The 19,362-nt window shown below is 41.2% G+C and overlaps 1 protein-coding gene across 1 annotated transcript in view; it reads right to left on the bottom strand.

The window, feature by feature from the left end:
• The window catches only part of LOC126095478 (uncharacterized), a 105,014-nt gene that overhangs the window by 54,048 nt on the left and 31,604 nt on the right, over positions 1-19,362 (bottom strand). Inside the window, exons 3-4 of the mRNA XM_049910269.1 lie at positions 17,506-17,791; positions 15,662-15,830 (exon numbers count right to left, since the gene is read on the bottom strand). Coding sequence (XP_049766226.1) covers positions 15,662-15,830; positions 17,506-17,791 — 455 coding nt within the window. The remainder of the gene's footprint in view (positions 1-15,661; positions 15,831-17,505; positions 17,792-19,362) is intronic.

The following is a 19,362-nucleotide window of genomic DNA, read 5'->3' as shown; positions in this document are numbered from 1 at the left end:
CTGATATATATCGCCTTTTGCTAGGTGGCAAGGAATTTGGCGGGCAACTGGTGGACGAGTGTGTCAGCACAATCAACAGAGATGTCCAGATGTACAGCGACGTGTTTGAATGTGATTTGTCGATCACCACGAATGAGAGTGTCCACACGTCCCAGCATTGCAGGAGTCACAGCTCTGTGCGGCCGGCTGGCACGCGTGACGTCAGGCAGGTTTCTCCGACCTTATTGTGATGACAGACGCCGCTCTCAACGACTCACCGAGCTTTTGTTCACTGCCAGGTCTTGGAAGACATTCTGCAAGCGCCTTAGAATATCTGCGATGCTCTGGTTTTCCGCCAAAAGAAACTCAGCGACAGCATTCGGCTTTTAACGTACCTCCATTACGGACACCATTTTAAAGGCTACGTATAACGCCCCCACTTATTAGAACTTCATAAAGTGTGAATACTCCACGATGCACCACAGCAAATTCCATATTTTTCAACCGACATTGGCCGAGAAAAAAATGTGTTGCACGATTTATTGGACACCCCTCACATTAGATTATACGTATTGTTCGATGCAGATGTTCCAAAGTTGGAAGATACTACAGGATGCAGAACACGTCAGAAAAAAAATGCACAATAAATATTCTAATGTACCTTCTACAGATCCCAAGTGAAATGGTCCTCATGGATGTGAAATAAGTTAAAATTCATTTAAAACGTCATAAATAACTTGTCACAAAACATGTAAATTTTCAATATACTTAGGTGCATAAGACAATTCTTAGGCTATAGTGGACATGCATCACCAAATAGGAAAATCAATTTACAGTTCATGTTTACAATGATCGCATGACCGCACTGGATCTGTACAGAAGCGTATTGTACTCGTATTATTTGATGTTATTAGTTACATATTAACATCAGTTGGTCCTAGTAAAGGAGTAGAAGGAGCTGGACTCCAATAATCCTTTATATTCTTCTTAATCTGATCGTTACTTCTAGTTTAACTTCTTATGGATGCTGGCAAGTTATTGAAAACAAGTGTTACTGAATAATGGACAGCTTTCTGGACCAAAGTAAGTGACTTTAAATCTTTGTGAAGATTATTCTTATTTCTGATATTGATTGCGTGAACTAAGATGTTAGTTTGAAAAAGAGATATATTCTTAATGACAAATCTGTTTTGAAAGAACTGTATTGGGAAGCAATAGTGAATATCCCTAGTTCCCTAAATGGGTCTCTGTAGGATGTTCTTGAGGTCACAACACAAACCATCCTTATTAAATTTTAACTTAGCATGATGAGTCATCCAACTATACACTATGTGATCAAAAGTATCCGGACACCTGGCTGAAAATCACTTACAAGTTCGTGGCGCCCTCCATCGGTAATGCTGGAATTCAATATGGTGTTGGCCCACCCTTAGCCTTGACGACAGCTTCCACTCTCGCAGGCATACGTTCAATTAGGTGCTGGAAGATTTCTTGAGGAATGGCAGCCCACTCTAAACGGAGCGCTGCTCTGAGGAGAGGTATCGATGTCGGTCGGTGATGTCTGGCACGAAGTCGGCCTTCCAAAACATCCCAAAGGTGTTCTATACGATTCAGGTCAGGACTCTGTGCAAGCCAGGCCATTACAGGAAGGTTATTGTCGTCTAACCATTCTAACCATTCCGCCACAGGCCGTGTATTATGAACAGATGCTCGATCGTGTTGAACGACGCCATCTCCATCCCCGAGCTGCTCTTCAACAGTGGGAAGCAAGAAGGTGCTTAAAACATCAAAGTAGGCCTGTTCTGTGATAGTGCCACGCAAAACAACAAGGGGTGCAAGCCCCTCCATGAAAAACTCGACCACACCGTAACACCACCGCGTCCGAAGTTTTACTATTGGTACTACACACGCTGGCAGATGCCGTTCACCGGGCATTCGCCATACCCTCACCCTGCCATCGGATCACCATATTTTGTACCGTGATTCGTCACTCCACACAACGTTTTTTCCACTGTTCAATCGTCCAATGTTTACGCTCCTTACACCAAGCGAGGCGTCGTTTGGCATTTACTGTCACGATGTGTGGCTTATGAACAGCCGCTCGACCATGAAATCCCAAGTTTTCTCATCTCCCGCCTCACTGTCATAGTACTTCCAGTGGATCCTGATGCAGTTTCGAATTCCTGTGTAATGGTCTGGATAGATGTCTGCCCATTACACATTACGATCCTCTTCAACTGTCGGCGGTCTCTGTCTGTCAACAGACGAGGTCGGCCTCTACGCTTTTGTGCTGTACGTGTCCATTCACGTTTCCACTACACTATCACATCGGAAACAGTGGACCTAGGATGTTTAGGAGTGCTGAAATCTCGCGTACAGGCGTACGATACAAATGACACCCAATCACTTGGCCACATAAGAAGACCGTAAGCCCCGCGTAGCGCCCCATTCTACTCTCTCACGATGTCTAATGACTATTGAGGTCGCTGATATGGAGTACCTAGCAGTAGATGTCAGAACAATGCACCTAATATTATAAACGTATGTTTTTGGGGGTGTCCAGATACTTTTGATCACTAGTGTACACACACAAATATATGTATATGCCGTATGACATTATGGAAGGAAATTAAGCACAGTATGCTAGCTTTTTTTAATTTTTGTATCATGTATGTCTAATAACGTTCGCATTGCAAATAGAGATCTGTTCAGGCGCTTCACCAATTCTTTTATGTGCTCCTCTCAGTTGAATTTTATATCAAGCTGTAATCCTAAGAATTTGACACTGTTAACTTCTTCTATCTGTTTGTCTGCATATTTTAAACGTATACTCAAGGGAAACCTCTTACATGTTCTAAACAGCATTTGTTTGTTCTGTCAAACTTTGGTGACAAAGAACTGGCAAGGAAATTGTCATTAACCGACCTTTCTAAGATTATACTTGATTTGATATTTGTTACAATGAGGGTATCACCTGCAAAAAAAAAAAAAAAGAAAAGAAAATGGCGTCTGGTTGGTTGATCTGGAGGACTGGACGAAGCAGCGAGGTCATCGGTCCCATTGGATTAGGGAAGGATGGGGAAGGAAGTCGGCCTGCCATTTCGTAGGAACCATCCCAGCATTTGCCTGAAGCGATTTTGGGAAATAATGGAAAACCTAAATCACGATGGCTGGACGCGGGTTTGAACCGTCGTCCTCCCGAATGCGAACCCAGTGTCGGCATATGGCAGAGTTACTTACGAAAGGCCATCGATATGTAATAGAAAATGTAAGTGCTGTAAGATGGAATCTTGTGGGACACGACATGCAATTAGTTCCCAGTGAGGTGGTGCCCTGATAGCTCAACACTTGTCTCTTCTCTAATGCTACCGTTTGCTTCCTGTGAAAGATACAAAATTTTAACCATTTTGTAGGATTTCCTGCTACACGGTAATATTCTTATTTACTTTAAAGGACAGCCTGTAATTTAAGTCGAATGAATTAACTAATTTCTCGCTGTATATGTAGATAGCCTTCTCAATATTTGAACACTTTAGAAATCTTAATTGCGACTTTAACAATATTTTGTATGTTGTCAGATGGTTAAAAAAATTTTCTTAAACATTTTCGAGAATACTGGCAAAACCGAAATTGGTCGGAAATTTGACGCTATTTCTTTATCTATTATGCTGTTGCATTATCGAAGTGTGTCCTGTATCGAGGGGAGACTGATTAGATGCATCCAGGAGGTAAGAAGCTACGGCCCTTGAACGCTTCCGAGGCTACGTCTTTCCAGCGAAAGACATGTGACGAACTGTCTTTCATCGGACTTCAAATATGGTTTCCACATTGGCACAAGGGGATTCATAGTATGGGGCACACAGCATGCACCTCTCCTAGTATGCCTTGCTTCACTTAATCCTTGCAATAAGCTACTTGTGTTCTACTTCAAGTGACGAATGCACAAGCATAACGTAGGACTTTGGGACTATTATAATTCTCCCTTAAGTTGTTACAATGGACATGTAAACCTAGAACGACCAGCAGCCTCCCGTCTTTCGTATCACTACTAAGCCAGACAGATGTGTGGGCAAAATTTTTTTAATACTTTTACTTTACTATTGCCTTTAGTTTCATCCACCAGGTTAGCTGAGAGCGCTGGACTAGGGTAGGCGTGCTTGCCTCCGGATTGAGTCCGCCCGGAGGATTAACGACGGAGGCCGGTGTACTGGTCAGCCTGGATGTGGTTTTTAGGCGGTTTCCCACAGCCCACTAGGTGAATACCGGGCTAATTCCCACGTTCCGCCTCAGTTACACGGCTCTCAGACATCTGAACACATTCGAACTATTCCATGGATTACACTAGTCATAGACAGTTGGGGTACACTAATTCCGTCCCGTGGGGGGAGGGAGAGGGTACGGGGTGGCGGCAGGAAGGGCATCCAGCCACCCCTTAAACAAACCTTGCCAAATCCGATTAACCGTGCTGACCATGCGTAGCTACAACTATTTCCTTTAATTTAAGGAATATTTCGAGTCGTGATTACTATAATTTTGTGAACAAGATGAATAGGCTTTAAAATACCGCTGAAGACGGAACACAAACTCTGACAGTACCAAGTTGCGAAAAGAACTCTGCTTTGTCGGTTTGAAAAGAACTGTGACGGTATTCGTCTCGATTAGTTTAGGCAAATCACAATAAACACAAATCAGGGATGTTTGGACAACATGGTTTTGGAGTAACAGCGATTGATATAAAGTAACTTCTCCTGCCACACCTTGGTAGACGTGACGCCACCAGCAGTCGATCATATGTTCGCCCCAAAGATGGCCCCTGCGATTGGCTGAAACCGGTCGGCACAAAATAAATAAAAAACGCGATTAAGACTGTTTTCATAAGACTAAAATAAATCATGGAGGCTGGACACAAATTTGTGCCCTATCTGTACCCATCTCCTGTCGTAAGTGATTCGTTTCACCAATCAATAAATAAAGGTGAGCACGTGTGTGTGTGTCTGTGTGTGTGTGTGTGTGTGTGTGTGTGTGTGTGTGTGTTTGTTTGTGTGTGTGTTTGTGCGAAAGGGAGAGGGGCGGGTGGGGGGGGGGGAGGAGAGAGAGAGAGAGAGAGAAATTGCGCTTGCACTTACACACATCCCAAGGTTTTACCAACTGTCTGAGTTGCTGGCTCTAGCGAGTATTTTGTATTGATTGTTGTAACGACACCTGAGGAAGACGATTAGTTCAGTTGGTCAAATACTGAGCGCCGAAATAAACAAGCCGACTTGTGTGGACACCGGCAAGGATACTTCTATTTTGAAATTTCTTATCAGTGTTGATTGTGCCACGTGGAATGCAGAGAGAAGTGGCGAAGAGTTCTCAGAGTAGACCATTGGCCTCTCGTGTTTTCTTTATCATTCCGTCTTGCGTCTGAGAACATCGTCAGGTCATCGCTGAATTGGATTCTCAGTGTTGAAATCTATAACTGATTTCACGGTGTTTTCTTGTTATCTACACAAGCGATAGAGTTTCTCACATGTAGTGTAGATATAATTTATTTTTACTGTTACGCTCAATCTGGAGAAGCCCCTGGACTGACAGCAGTGGAATGATTTTGGTAGAGTACATCAGCCAACCGTTTTACATGAAGTCTCCACTTCTAGAAATGTTTCATGGTTTTATCATTCAGGCCTTAGATTCTGAGCAGTTATCATAGACCTTCATTCAGTTTTCTACATTTTCTCTGTTAGAACCCACGTGCCAACGGCCTTCCCGCAGTGGTAACACGGGTTTCCATCAGATCACCGAGGTTCAAGTACTGTCAGGCTGGGATGTGTGACCGTCTAGTCTGCTGAGCGCTGCTGGCAGGCAGGGTGCACTCAGCTCTTGTGAGGCCAATTGGGGAGCTATTTGATTGACATGTCCCCCCATATCCGCATCCAGTGACCTGTGGTCTGAGGATGACACGGCGGTCGGTCGGTAACCGTTGGGCCTCCAAGGCCCGTCCGGACGGAGTTTACTTTTAGTAAGAACCGTTGTGTCAGCTGCATTCATGCCCCCTGAAATTGTCATTGTTATATACAATTTCAGCCTCATTTGTTTTTTAATGTTCCACTTACTGTACTGCCCGCTCTGTTATATTTGCCAATTTTTTTTTTTGTTTCATATCAACTTCCTGAAAGGAAGACATAGTTGAATAAAGGAAGGTAGTCTTAGTAACCTGTTTAATATGTTTTGTATTAATATATGATTTCTAAAGATTACAACGAACAATGTATACTGCTATTTATTTTCCATGATTCGGCAGTTTTTTTATAAAAATTTAATTTAGTTAGTTATTGGCTCTGAGCACTATGGGACTCAACATCTGTGGTCATAAGTCCCCTAGAACTTAGAACAACTTAATCCTAACTAACCTGAGGACATCACACACATCCATGTCCGAGGCAGGATTCGAACCTGCGACCGTAGCGGTCGCGCGTTCCGGACTGAGCGCCTAGAACCGCTAGACCATCGCGGCCGGCCTTAGTTAGTTAATCATTTCAGTTGTGAGTTAATCATTTCAGTTGTGAGTTAATCATTTCAGTTGTGAGTTGTGGCAAATTGCCTCTTATCGGTTCGCCTAATCCATTCTAGTTTCGAAACAGTAGCTTATAGTCTTGTCTAGCGTGAAGATCTTTATCACTGATGCATCTCAGTAGAGCGAATTTTTGTGATTGATGAAGATGGTAGATTCTGAAGAGTTGTGGAATTTAACAGCAACTGATATTAACACTTAATGTTCATTATTAAGTAAAATCTTTCAATTTGTCTCATCCTCTGATCAAATGACGATATCAGTTCTGTTAGACAGATACTTTCTCCATACTTCCAAGAATATAGGATATGACGTAATTCCTTCAACTGACGTATGTGGATCTACAGACGACAGTAACTGTATACCAATAAATTTGGACCTATGGAGTCAATGGACTACAGTTTTGATACAATTAATTGATTGAAAGAGCGTTTATCTGAAGCAGAACTGCGAAAAATAACATTAAGATAAAATTTGATTGCTTAGCATTTAGCAACAGAATATTTCTGATTGAGTCCTAATGTTCCGGAAAACTCTCACTAAATGAATGAAAACCTGATGAAGCTAAAATACTTACACAGACTTGAGGTGCACGTTAACTGGAGAAATACTGTGCGATTTCTGGTAAAATGAGAAAAATGGTATCCAACCCGGATGACGTGCACAGTATAAATATAGCTATATAGATTACAAGTGGAAGGGAAGGAAGCTAGGCTTTCCTCCTTCAATCTCAAAGAAGAAAAAATAAAAAAAAATTGACAACTTCAGGGAAAAGATTTCCATTAATGAAACTAAAGCTGAATCGAACATAGAGAATCGATAATTGCAATATACGAGGTGCTTTCAAGTTCTAAGGCCTCCGATTTTTTTTCTCCGGACTGGAAAGAGATAGAAACATGCACATTGTTTTAAAATGAGGCTGTGTTCATTGTCAATACGTCCCAGAGATGGCAGCACCGTACAGCAGATGGAATTTTACCGCCAGCGGCGAGAATGAGAACTGTTTTAAATACTTAAAATGGCGACGTTTTCCTTACTTTAACAGCGTGCAATCATTCGTTTTCTGAATTTGCGTGGTGTGAAACCAATTGACATTCATCGACAGTTGAAGAAGACATGTGGTGATGGCGTTATGGATGTGTTGAAAGTGCGTTCGTGGGTGCGACAGTTTAACGAAGGCAGAACATCGTGTGATAACAAACCGAAACAACCTCGGGCTCGCACAAGCCGGTCTGACGACATGATCGCGAAAGTGGAGAGAATTGATTTGGGGGATCGCCGAATGACTGTTGGACAGATCGCCTCCAGAGTTGGCATTTCTGTGGGTTCTGTGCACACAATCCTGCATGACGACCTGAAAATGCGAAAAGTGTCATCCAGGTGGGTGCCACGAATGCTGACGGACGACCATATGGCTGCCCATGTGGCATGTTGCCAAGCAATGTTGACGCGCAATGACAACATGAATGCGACTTTCTTTTAGTCGGTTGTGACAATGGATGAGACGTGGATGCCATTTTTCAATCCAGAAACAAAGCGCCAGTCAGCTCAATGGAAGCACACAGATTCACCACCACCAAAAATATTTCGGGTAACCGCCAGTGCTGAAAAAATGATGGTGTCCATGTTCTGGGACAGCGAGGGCGTAATCCTTACCCATTGCGTTCCAAAGGGCACTATGGTAACAGGTGCATCCTACGAAAATGTTTTGAAGAACAAATTCCTTCCTGCACTACAACAAAAACGTCTGGGAAGGGCTGCGCGTGTGCTGTTTCACCAAGACAACGCATCCGCACATCGAGCTAACGTTACGCAACAGTTTCTTCGTGACAACAACTTTGAAGTGATTCCTCATGCTCCCTACTCACCTGACCTGGCTCCTAGTGACTTTTGGCTTTTTCCAACAATGAAAGACACTCTCCGTGGCCACACATTCACCAGCCGTGCTGCTATTGTCTCAGCGATTTTCCAGTGGTCAAAACAGACTCCTAAAGAAGCCTTCGCCGCTGCCATGGAATCATGGCGTCAGCGTTGTGAAAAATGTGTACGTCTGCAGGGTGATTACGTCGAGAAGTAACGCCAGTTTCATCGATTTCGGGTGAGTAGTTAATTAGAAAAAAAATCGGAGGCCTTAGAACTTGAATGAACCTCGTAAGACGATTAATCGATAAAAATATGAATAGATCTGAACAACATGCTCTCCATGCCGATCCTAATGTGCTAAATAAACTGAGGAGAAGGGATACCTATTGATAAACGAACTGTAGCCCATCCGCTCACAAGGACCTTCCATACTTCTACAAAGATCTTTCTCATGTAATATGCAGGGTGAGCCAGGAGGAAAGGTACATGCTTCAAGGGTGGTAGTATTAGTGATTCTGCACGAAGTAGTAAATATGGATATATACCCTACTGAGAATGGTTTCCGAGAGAAAACACTTTTAATATCACCATTGTACGTCTCTGTTGAATAACTCAAAAACCTCACCGTCCAGCGAAATCGAGCCGCAGTAATTACACTACATTCAGTTTCCTGTAAAAATGTGGTATTCGTTTTTCTCTAGCTTAGGAAGTTTTTGTAGGCTGATTTGAGGTAGTTTTCCAACTTGATAGCCCACAAGTGTTCTCTGTGAGATTGTTCACCTCAACTTCCTCTTCATTACTGCGATATGTTGTAAGCATGTTAAACATGTTGTATCTCGGAAACCATTTCGAATAGAGCATATATCCGTACGAAGTTTTCTGTTCAGAGTCACTAATTACTTTTATCTCTCAAAGCATGAAACTTCCGCCGTGACCGCCATCTCTACAGTTTGATGCGGTGTGAGCTGTGCTGTCGCAGTGTGAGCTAACGGCTGGAAACGACTCCAACTGATCCTAATCGAAACTTGGGCAACGACTGTCGTACAAGTGGGTCGCCACTCATGAAATTCCAATGTCAGCCATTGTAATACTGCCACCTCAGCATCCTGCAATTCGCAACATGCCCTACAAAGGGTTGGATTACTACACACCAACGCATGGGGTAGCTCTTTAGTTGTGGCAAAAGCACCACTTTCTGTTACGTATGCCTAAATTGCTAAATAATATAATTTCTGTTATTTTTATCATTAATTTGATTCAGATCGCTCGCTGATTCGTCGTGGCAGGAGATAAATCGGCTTCAAACTACCACGAATTCAAATTAAATCAGTTTAGAACCAAGAGTTACGTAAGTGTATGATTGGTATTTTGTTGGTAATGAGATGACCACGGACCTAACGCGCCCTCTATGCACTCGAAATTCTTAGATTAATTATTATTTCTATCGAATTACGATTTTGGTTATTGTTTTTATTCACGTACAGCATTAATGCGAACTATTAAATAGTTCTTAGGTGATTCATCAACAAAAATCCCCTTTGCAGACACACACACAACAATTACATCAACTGAATCGCAAATCATTTGGGGTGTGGAGCGTCACAGTGATTTAATTCTTTCTTAGACTGTATAACTCATCTTGAATAAACAATCATGTTTTATATGTTTTATTGAGGAAAAAAGAATACTTTTATGACAAGAAAAGAACTCGCATAGTGTTTAGACTTGAATCGTGATAGTGCTGCTGGTTTAATTTTTATCTCTAAAAGAGAGAACATCTGTTATTTATTGTCCCATGTTTCATTTTCTCTTGCTTGAAGTTCTTATGGCCTCCTTCTCGCTTCTTTTTGTAAATAAAAAGAAATTCATTGTATTTTGCTTCCTCAACTTAATCTCAGCCTCATGTTTTAATGGTTCATTTTACGGATCAAGCCGTTAGTTTTTAGCCGCTTCGTCGCGATCTGATCTGGGCATGTAATTGAGATAATGATTACTTATATTTATTACATAGAACCTGCTTGTTTTATCTTGACGAGGTACGATTGGCCAGTGAGAACAGATTTTGGCGCACCTTTAATTTCAAATTTCGCTGTCATGGAGCTTTTATTCAAGCCAGTTAATTCCAAAGATAATACTTCGTGTTCTCAATACTAAGTTACAGCGTGAGAGAAAAATATTTTATAGTCAAACTTTTGTCATGAAAACGTCAATATAGTTTTCTCTCTCGTCGATCGACGGATGTTCTATGTAATCTGAAACTACGATTCACTAATGACTCACGCCATTTTGTACATTATGTAATCTGAAAGATTTTTAGTATTTCCTTCTCGGCTCGGGTCGCAAGTTACAGGTGTCAGAAGTATGCTGCGAGCTGGGAATGCGTGAATAATGACATATTGCATGATCGTGACCCTTTCCCTGCACTTGAGCCAAAAATCACGTCTCTTGACACAACAGGGGACGCCGTTCTTATCAAGCCACGATATTCATGTGGACGGTACCAACACTGTAATTGTGAATCTAGTACGTAAAAGAAACGGACACATTTTGATTATACACTGCCTGACAGAAAAAAGTGAAGCACGCGGGATACGAGACTGATTGTCGGTGTAACTTCATACACTAACACATCGTTGGTGGATTGTAAATGAGCAGAGTTGCAGTTCTCTGCGACAGATAGAACGACGACCACATAGGTATATAAGGGGTGTTAATAGCGTCAAACGTTAAATTGTCATGGTGAAAGACCCTGTGATGTTCATAATCATGTGAGAAAGTGTTGTCAGCAACTGACAAAGCTTGAGACGAGCCTCATTGTTGGTCTCCATCTGGCCAGCTGGTCGAATCATGCAATACCCAGATTTGGCGGCATTCGGGTGTGTTAGTGGCCCAGTGTCCAATGCATGGGAATGTCAAGTCAAGATTAGAATAGGCCATATCTGGCCATTGAAAGGCAGGATCATCCCGTTGTGCACCAAGCGCATTGTAACCCATCCACATCTGCGCCGGAAATCCGAGGACACGTAATGGACTACCTGTACCATTCAGTGTTGTACAGCACCGTTGATAGAAGACTCACAGCAGCCGGACTCGGCAATTACCGTCCCATGTGTAGGCTGTTGTATCACTACAAGACAAATGGATAGATTTGCAGCGTGTAACGTTACACGTATGCAGGCGAGTTATTCAGCTGCCTAGAACTAGAAAGAGGTGAGGTGAATTTGCTGTGTGCCTAAATGCTAGCCAGTGGCCTCAGGGCCCAAGGCTATCGGTGTGACTGTCCAAGCAGTCGTGACTAGTAAAAGTCAGCCAAGGTACGAGGGAGAGTAAATGTGCCCGAAAATGGGTAAAACCCAGAACAGGGAATTTTGACAGCAGTTGCTCGCTTATCCAAAGAATAGACGATACTTCAGAAGTACAGAAGTGTAAGTCAGACTTCTTGGCACAACTCTTACAAATTCTATGGTAAATCATAGTTACATAATCTGAATGCAGCTGCGAGCTAAGAAAAATGAGGCACATTCAATGAAAGAATAATGTTTTCAGTATCTTGAAAATATCAAAAGTTAATATTTTACAGTGACTAAGTATTTTCACAACGAACATTAGACTTAATTGAGCAAACAATATCTCAGATGATAGCGTCACACTATATTGCTATTTTATTTACTGATCTATTATGTATTTATATCCTTTTCATTATGCAAACGTTTGTCAGCATATCCTATTCTTCACAACAATACAGCCACTAATTGCAGCATGAATAGCTCAAATATATTGTCTTATTTGTGTGGTTGTTTAATGAATATTATTTTTCCCAGAGCTTTATTTAAATATGATGCCAATCGATATTAAAAAAACCATGGTAATTTAAGAAGCAGTCAATCACATGTGTTAGAGAGTACCAAAAGACTCTTCTATCAAGCATAAATAGACATAAGTAAATGTTTAAACCATATTTAATGCATTTTATTGTCATTTAACGTGAGAGCACTTACTCAAAAATGCTGGCTTATTTATTTATGAAGAAACCTTTATTTATGTTTATTGTGAGTGATCTGAGTGTGACTGGAGCTTTATAATATTTCTTTATTTAAATGCTATTGTAATATATAAGTTTAGTGCAGAAGTGGTTAAGCTGACTAAAAATCATGTCTGTAGAACGTAAGAACGATGTGTTTTTCTTGGAAACAGTCTTCAGCCAATGAGAGTTAGACAGTGGCGGGGATTTGTTGCAGTCAAGTAGAGAGTCACCTTTCAAATGATGCGCTCAATGGAGCGATTAAGGATACTTTACGTTGCGATCTGGTGAAATGCAGATAAGCCTGTGGTAATGTGTGTTGTTCGATTATGTAGGTGATAGATTCCGGTTATTAAATGGCCGCTACAATACACAAACTTTTGAATGGACTCTAGGACTCTATCCCGAGGCCTGACAGTTTTCCAGTGCTGAAATTTAACTCTCCCGCTTGCATTACGGAATTGAGAATAGACAGAGTATGAGTTACTACTCGTCGTTTCTTGTCTGTTAATGTACAAATCGTCATGCTGAACTCTGAATTATCGTGAGCTCACCAAAACTTCGTGTATTGTGATCACTAAATGGACTGTTTTTCGTGTGTCTTGGATGACTATTTGATCTGTGGTTATAGTAGGACTACTATCCATTTGTATAAACACTATCAGACATAAATGTCTGGTGTCGTCTACATCAATTTCAGAAGTTAGAATAGAACTTTTTATGAATTATTTAATTTTTAATTAATATTTCTATTTATTTTATTAATTCGTAATTCTAGCAAACGCTTGGACTATTTGACTGCAGAATCACAGGCTGTAGGTAATTATTTGCAGTGAGCTAGCTGCTGGGTATGGAAGCAGAAGTGTGAAGCACGACCCTACGACGTTTTCGAGCTGTTCATTTAAACAGAGCTGTGCATAGCCTAATTACTGAGGTGCGAGCAATGTCGTGTGAAGACAATTGGTTTCCTCGTACGGAATGCTGGTTAGAGATTCTACTCAGCAGAATACCCATTAGGCACTGTCTCAAGTGGTATGTCGACTGGAAAGCATTGTGTTGAGAGATGAATCGAGGATTTGCGCTCCTCTGGACGACCATCGTCGGTGAGTATTGTGTCGACCTGGACAGAGGTCCCATTCTCAAAAAATGGTTCAAATGGCTCTGAGCACTATGGGACTTAACAGCTGTGGTCATCAGTCCCCTAGAACTTAGAACTACTTAAACCTAACTAACCTAAGGACATCACACACATCCATGCCCGAGGCAGGATTCGAACCTGCGACCGTAGCAGTCGCGCGGTTCCGGACTGCGCGCCTAGAACCGCGAGACCACCGCGGCCGGCTCCCATTCTCCCGGTGTTTAGGAAAGGTACAGCGGTACTACTGACGTCATAGTCTAAAGAGCCAGCGGGTATGACTTCAGGTGAGTCATGAGCATTCTGATTCCTCACCTCTCAAGCAGCAGTACTGTGGTGCCATTTTTTCAAAAGGACAATATTCGTCCACACATGTTATGTGTCTCTAGGAACAGAATGATGTTGTGATACTCCTGCGGCTCGCAAGATTCTCAGATCTGCCCCTGAAAGAACATGTGTGAGACCATCTCGAGTGTCAACTATATCCCAGTACCACATTCCAAAATATCAAAGTCCAGTTGCTACAGCTGTGAGCCAAATTGCCTCAGGGGAGCATAAGACAGCTTTACGATATCCTTTCCAACCGAATCATTGCATTCATCAAGACCAGAGGGTGCAACGTCATATTGGGGTGTAAAAGTAGACTGCCTCCAAGTGGTACACCCCGGGCAGTGCCGAAAGGTTGCTAAAAGTCTACTACTGTCGTGGCGCTGCACTATGAGCGTGAACTCATCTTGCGGCTTACAAGTACAAATGGAAGCAAATAATAAAATGAATGGGTCTTCTCAAAACCCAATGACAAGAGACCTCGGCCCATCAGTCCGAGTACTGCAAATTAACGTAGAAGGTATAAGTAAGACTAAATGTAATATCCTCTCAAGACTAGCACGGGATAACAATACACATGTCATACTGGTCCAAGAAACACATGTAAACCACGAGGCAGATCTCATGAAAAGAGCTCTCATAAGAGGATACACCGTTGCTGGAGCTATTCACCATGAAAGCTATGGATCTGCTACATATGTGCGTAGTGACATTGATAACTGGGCTCCAATAAAAATAAGTTCTTTGGATAACATATTTTTAATAGAAACACTAGTAAGTAACCTCACAATAGTCAATGTATATAAGCCTCCTAACATCCAATGGCCAAAAGAAGCACTCCCTGAAACAAAATACCCTACCCTCTTAATGGGCGATTTCAAAAGCCATCACAGTTATGGGGCTATACTGAAAACGATGATAATGGTCAAGCCCTACTGGAGTGGGCAGACATTGAAGACCTGCAATTAATATATGATGCTAAAGAGAGACACACATTCTGGTCTAGATGGCAACGCGGTTTCAACCCAGATCTGTTCTTTGTTAGTAGAGACCACAAGGGCAAAGGTTACCCATCAAGCAGCCAGCATAGACCTGTCATTGTCCACATTGGAATACAAGTCCCTCTTATGAAATCAGCTCCAAAACCAAGATGGAATTTTGAAAAGGCTGATTAGGAGTCATATGCAAAACGTGCCAATGCCACTGTACGGTGGATAAAGCCAATCATTAACAACTATGAACGTTTTTTTCAACATACGCTAAATAATAAATAACGTCATATTGATAAGTGAGCTCATACCGCTAAGTGCTTTATAAATTTCATTCGATTTTCTAATCACCGAAGCAAAATCATATACCCTCTCAACCTGTTAAGTTTCATTTAGTTTTCTCCACCCATTCTGGGTGCTTCATTTTCGCCAGGCAGTGTATTTTATTCAAACCTCAATAACATGCATCCAACATATCTGTTTTGTTACATAACAAGAATCCATGGGAGCCATATCGGAAGCCTTCACATAGTAATAAACATGCTTGTAACATAACGAGTAGTGCCTAAGCGAATGTATTTCATTTCTTTTAGAAACTATTTCCCTCAGAAGTTGAGCCAGACCAATGTGAAATTTGTTGTGGACTTAAAATAAAATAGGAACATAGTCGAATACTTACGTTTCATCTAGAATACCTAGAAGAGTCAAAAGGAATCTGAAGTGTAATTGTATTACACATTATATACTAGTAATTGTATGTGAACTTGAAACTGTTTCACCAGTTGGTTTCTAACCTTGCATCTCTCGATGTAGTCAAGTACAGTCTGAGGGCTAAAATCCGGCGTCACGACGCATTTCATCCCAGTGTCCATGCTCCAGAGCGTGAATATCGTCCCACTTACCCAGAAGAACCCGGTTGTGAACAACAGGGTGTCGACTGCTCCGAAAGGGGCATCGTTGCGACTGAAAGCACAGACGACGACTGATAAATCCCCAACTTAGTCATTCCAACTATTTGGAAGTGCAGCAACACAAATATTTCTCTTTTTCTCTTTGTAAAAACTAGCACTTTTAAAAGAGATACTAAAATAATGTCAGTATACCACAACAACCGACAGTTGCTTTTCATTTACCATCACAGTGCACATAATTAAAGTGAACAAAATTCGTCTCAGCCACTATCGCTTACGCAAGACAAATCTGCCATCATCCATTGAACACATATCGTAGTTCAGGTCAGTCGAGCCATAAAGTAAATGGAAAAAATTAGAATTAATGGTAGTATCACAATCTTGAACATCAGCAACCATGTGACAGGTTACCAAACTCCTATTTCCTGGGCCATTGCACTAGGCAGGTCATTATGTTGAGTTCACCGTGGTCTATTTCTTTGTATTAGAGTTCACTGATTATTTTCGCTTTGCATGACTCTGAATCACTTCACTAATGGTATAACTTTTGTCTCATGTCTTGAGTCCCATAGACAATAAATGCTTAACACATATATCACTGCATTCCGCTACATTATACTTATTTCTCTCAAAGTGCAGCTGAAAAATTCAATGAATGGCCTGATAGCTAACAGACTAAAAGTTCAAAATTTTTTGATACATATTCATATGGCTGCAAAGCAGTTCCACATACCATTGAACACCTGTAGAAAATTTTTGTGCCGTCATATACAGTCATGCATACTGAGTGCAATGACCTTTGTACTAGTTACAGTGCAACAAATAATATTTTGATTCGAAGCAGATGTTTGTAGCATAGTCTACTTTGATTGTAATAAATGAGAGTATAAGGAATGAATTGACATCTGTAACCAGTTACAAATGATTTTATTAACGCTGTGTGACGAATTTCACGGTTTCAAACTCCGTCTAGCATTAGTACTGTTCCACATTTACATCTGTGTTGGTGACCACAAGAGCAACATTACTGTCAATAAGGACAGGACACTATGTTATTTATTGGTTAATACAGCCAAAAATAACTAACGTGCCACTTATGACATCCACTCTTCTTCAAAACTTCGGAAAATATTTATACAAATTGCGAAAAATGGCGACATAGACGGTATACGTGTTGGAAACAGAAGATATTACAAAAAATATTGCTATTGAACGGTTGAAAATATTTTGGACCGACAACAAAATTATAACGATTCACCATGTTCAGTCCAGTCATCAACAAACGTAAGGAAAAATAATCTGAAGCAGGTGTGACAGATAATGGTATAAATTAACGACAGTCGTTGAGATTAAAATGAAAGTAACTGCGATTTCACGAGATAATTATGAAAAATCCGCCTCGATTGCACAAACTACCTGGTGCTGACCTAGGTTTCAGCGTGGATAACCACGCCTTCTTCAGAACAAATATAAAACAGCTTGCCTAAATAGGCATAGTCATAGGCTAAAATCAACACCTACAGCGGCATATGGGGTGGACTCACACTCTATATTTTATAATTAGGGTAGCAGAATGAATTAGAAGTTTATATATAAATAATTTATGAAGTCGCAACTAAATCCCCTAATTTATTGCACAAATCTAGTATTCAGAGTGATATATGATAAGCTTATTAAGACATTTGTCAACTATTAAAACGCTAAATAGGTGTGGTTATTCGCCTTACGTTAGTAAGTGCATCACAAGGGCCAAGTTGCGGCGAGGTATCCGGATGACCTTGGGGTGACCTGTGGTCCCAGACGACAGAAGTGCGACTGCCGGGGCCGTGTTGTCTCGCTGCAGCCCCTGGGCGCTGCTCATCAGCAGGTGTTGAGCATCAGGGACCGCCTCGGCAGTCCCCAACACCAGGAGTGGGCAGCCAGCCGGCCTGGCATCTGTAACGGACTTGGTAGCCTGTGGCTCGCACAACACGGCTGCTGGCTTCAGCTCCTGTAGCACTCGCTGCAGGCTCTCTGGAACGAAAAGATAACCACAATGTTTTTTGCTGCAGAAACCTGTATATGCGTTTCAAGCGGTCTTCATAGCCAACAAAGCTGAGGCAAAAACTACCCTTATTTTAGCAACGAACTCAACATCTTAAAGGACAAAACTGAGAAACTTAAATAAGAAAGAAACATTACCAAGAAATAGACACATATTCATCTTAGGATAAGGACAAAATACAATAGTGAATTAGTGCTTCTGAAGATATACGACCTGCAGAAGAAACTGAAAAATCGGCGAACTAAGCGAGACTAATGCACAATGCTCTTCTCCTGTGCCCTCTGACTGTGTCACGCAGTATCACTTCAATATATAGCTAATACATCTAGCAATACAAGATAATTGGAAATTATTAATTGAATAACTTCTGCTGAATCAAACATCAGTTATTACTTTACATTCGACATAATTCATGATTTGCTGCTGTACCATAAAGTTGTGGTAGGTGGGGAAAAAACAATTTTCCCATTAACTGAAACTTTTATTTGATTTATTTATCATATAGCACTGAATAAGAGCATATTTGCTGTTACATGTTTGAGCCTCCAGGTGAGCCCCACATTCAAGGACTGGTGCCAAACGAACGGCAAGGGAATCGCTTTGATAATATCTCTGAAAGGACCTTTCGTGGAGAAACATGTGCTTTTGACTGGGTGGTAACAGTGACGAGGGAGAGAGAAGGAGAGGGAGGGAGGGAGAAACAGACAGATAGACAGACAGTCAGAGAGAAATAGAGAGAGGGACAGGGAGAAAAAGAGAGACAGGGAGAAAAAGAGAGTCTCGTAGAATGATGTAGATGCAAGAAATTCTAAGTTCGAGAAAAACAGGTTTCACAAAAGTACATGGTTTTCATAATCTTTACAGGCCGCAGGGAAAAGAGATAAAATGCTAAAATTTGGAGAAATATGTATTTTGACACAAAAATATGCTTTAGAATGTTTGGTGAAATTTTCTTTAATACTTTTCGAGATTTTTAAATAAACGTAAATTTTAACCAAAGACAAATTAGATTTAATGGATTATCGTATAGTCGAGGGGCATGAAAGGGAAGCAGCGGTTGGAAAGGGAGTGATACAGGGTTGTAGCCTGTCCCCGATGTTGTTCAATCTGTATATTGAGCAAGCAGTAAAGGAAACAAAAGAAAAATTCGGAATAGGTATTAAAATCCATGGAGAAGAAATAAAAACGTTGAGGTTCGCCGATGACATTGTAATTCTGTCAGAGACAGCAAGGGACTTGGAAGAGCAGTTGAACGGAATGGACAGTGTCTTGAAAGGAGGGTATAAGATGAACATCAACAAAAGCAAAACGAGGATAATGGTATGTAGTCAGATTAAGTCAGGTGATGCTGAGTGAATTAGATTAGGAAATGAGACACTTAAAGTAGTAAAGGAGTTTTGCTATTTGGGGAGCAAAATAACTGATGATGGTCGAAGTAGAGAGGATATAAAATGTAGACTGGCAATGGCAAGGAAAGCGTTTCTGAAGAAGAGAAATTTGTTAACATCGGGTATAGATTTAAGTGTCAGGAAGTCGTTTC

This window comes from Schistocerca cancellata, chromosome 8, assembly GCF_023864275.1.
Source record: "Schistocerca cancellata isolate TAMUIC-IGC-003103 chromosome 8, iqSchCanc2.1, whole genome shotgun sequence".
Classification (NCBI taxonomy): domain Eukaryota; kingdom Metazoa; phylum Arthropoda; class Insecta; order Orthoptera; family Acrididae; genus Schistocerca; species Schistocerca cancellata.
Note: the sequence above shows the minus strand (reverse complement) of the source record. Positions and strands in the feature narration are given on the sequence as shown.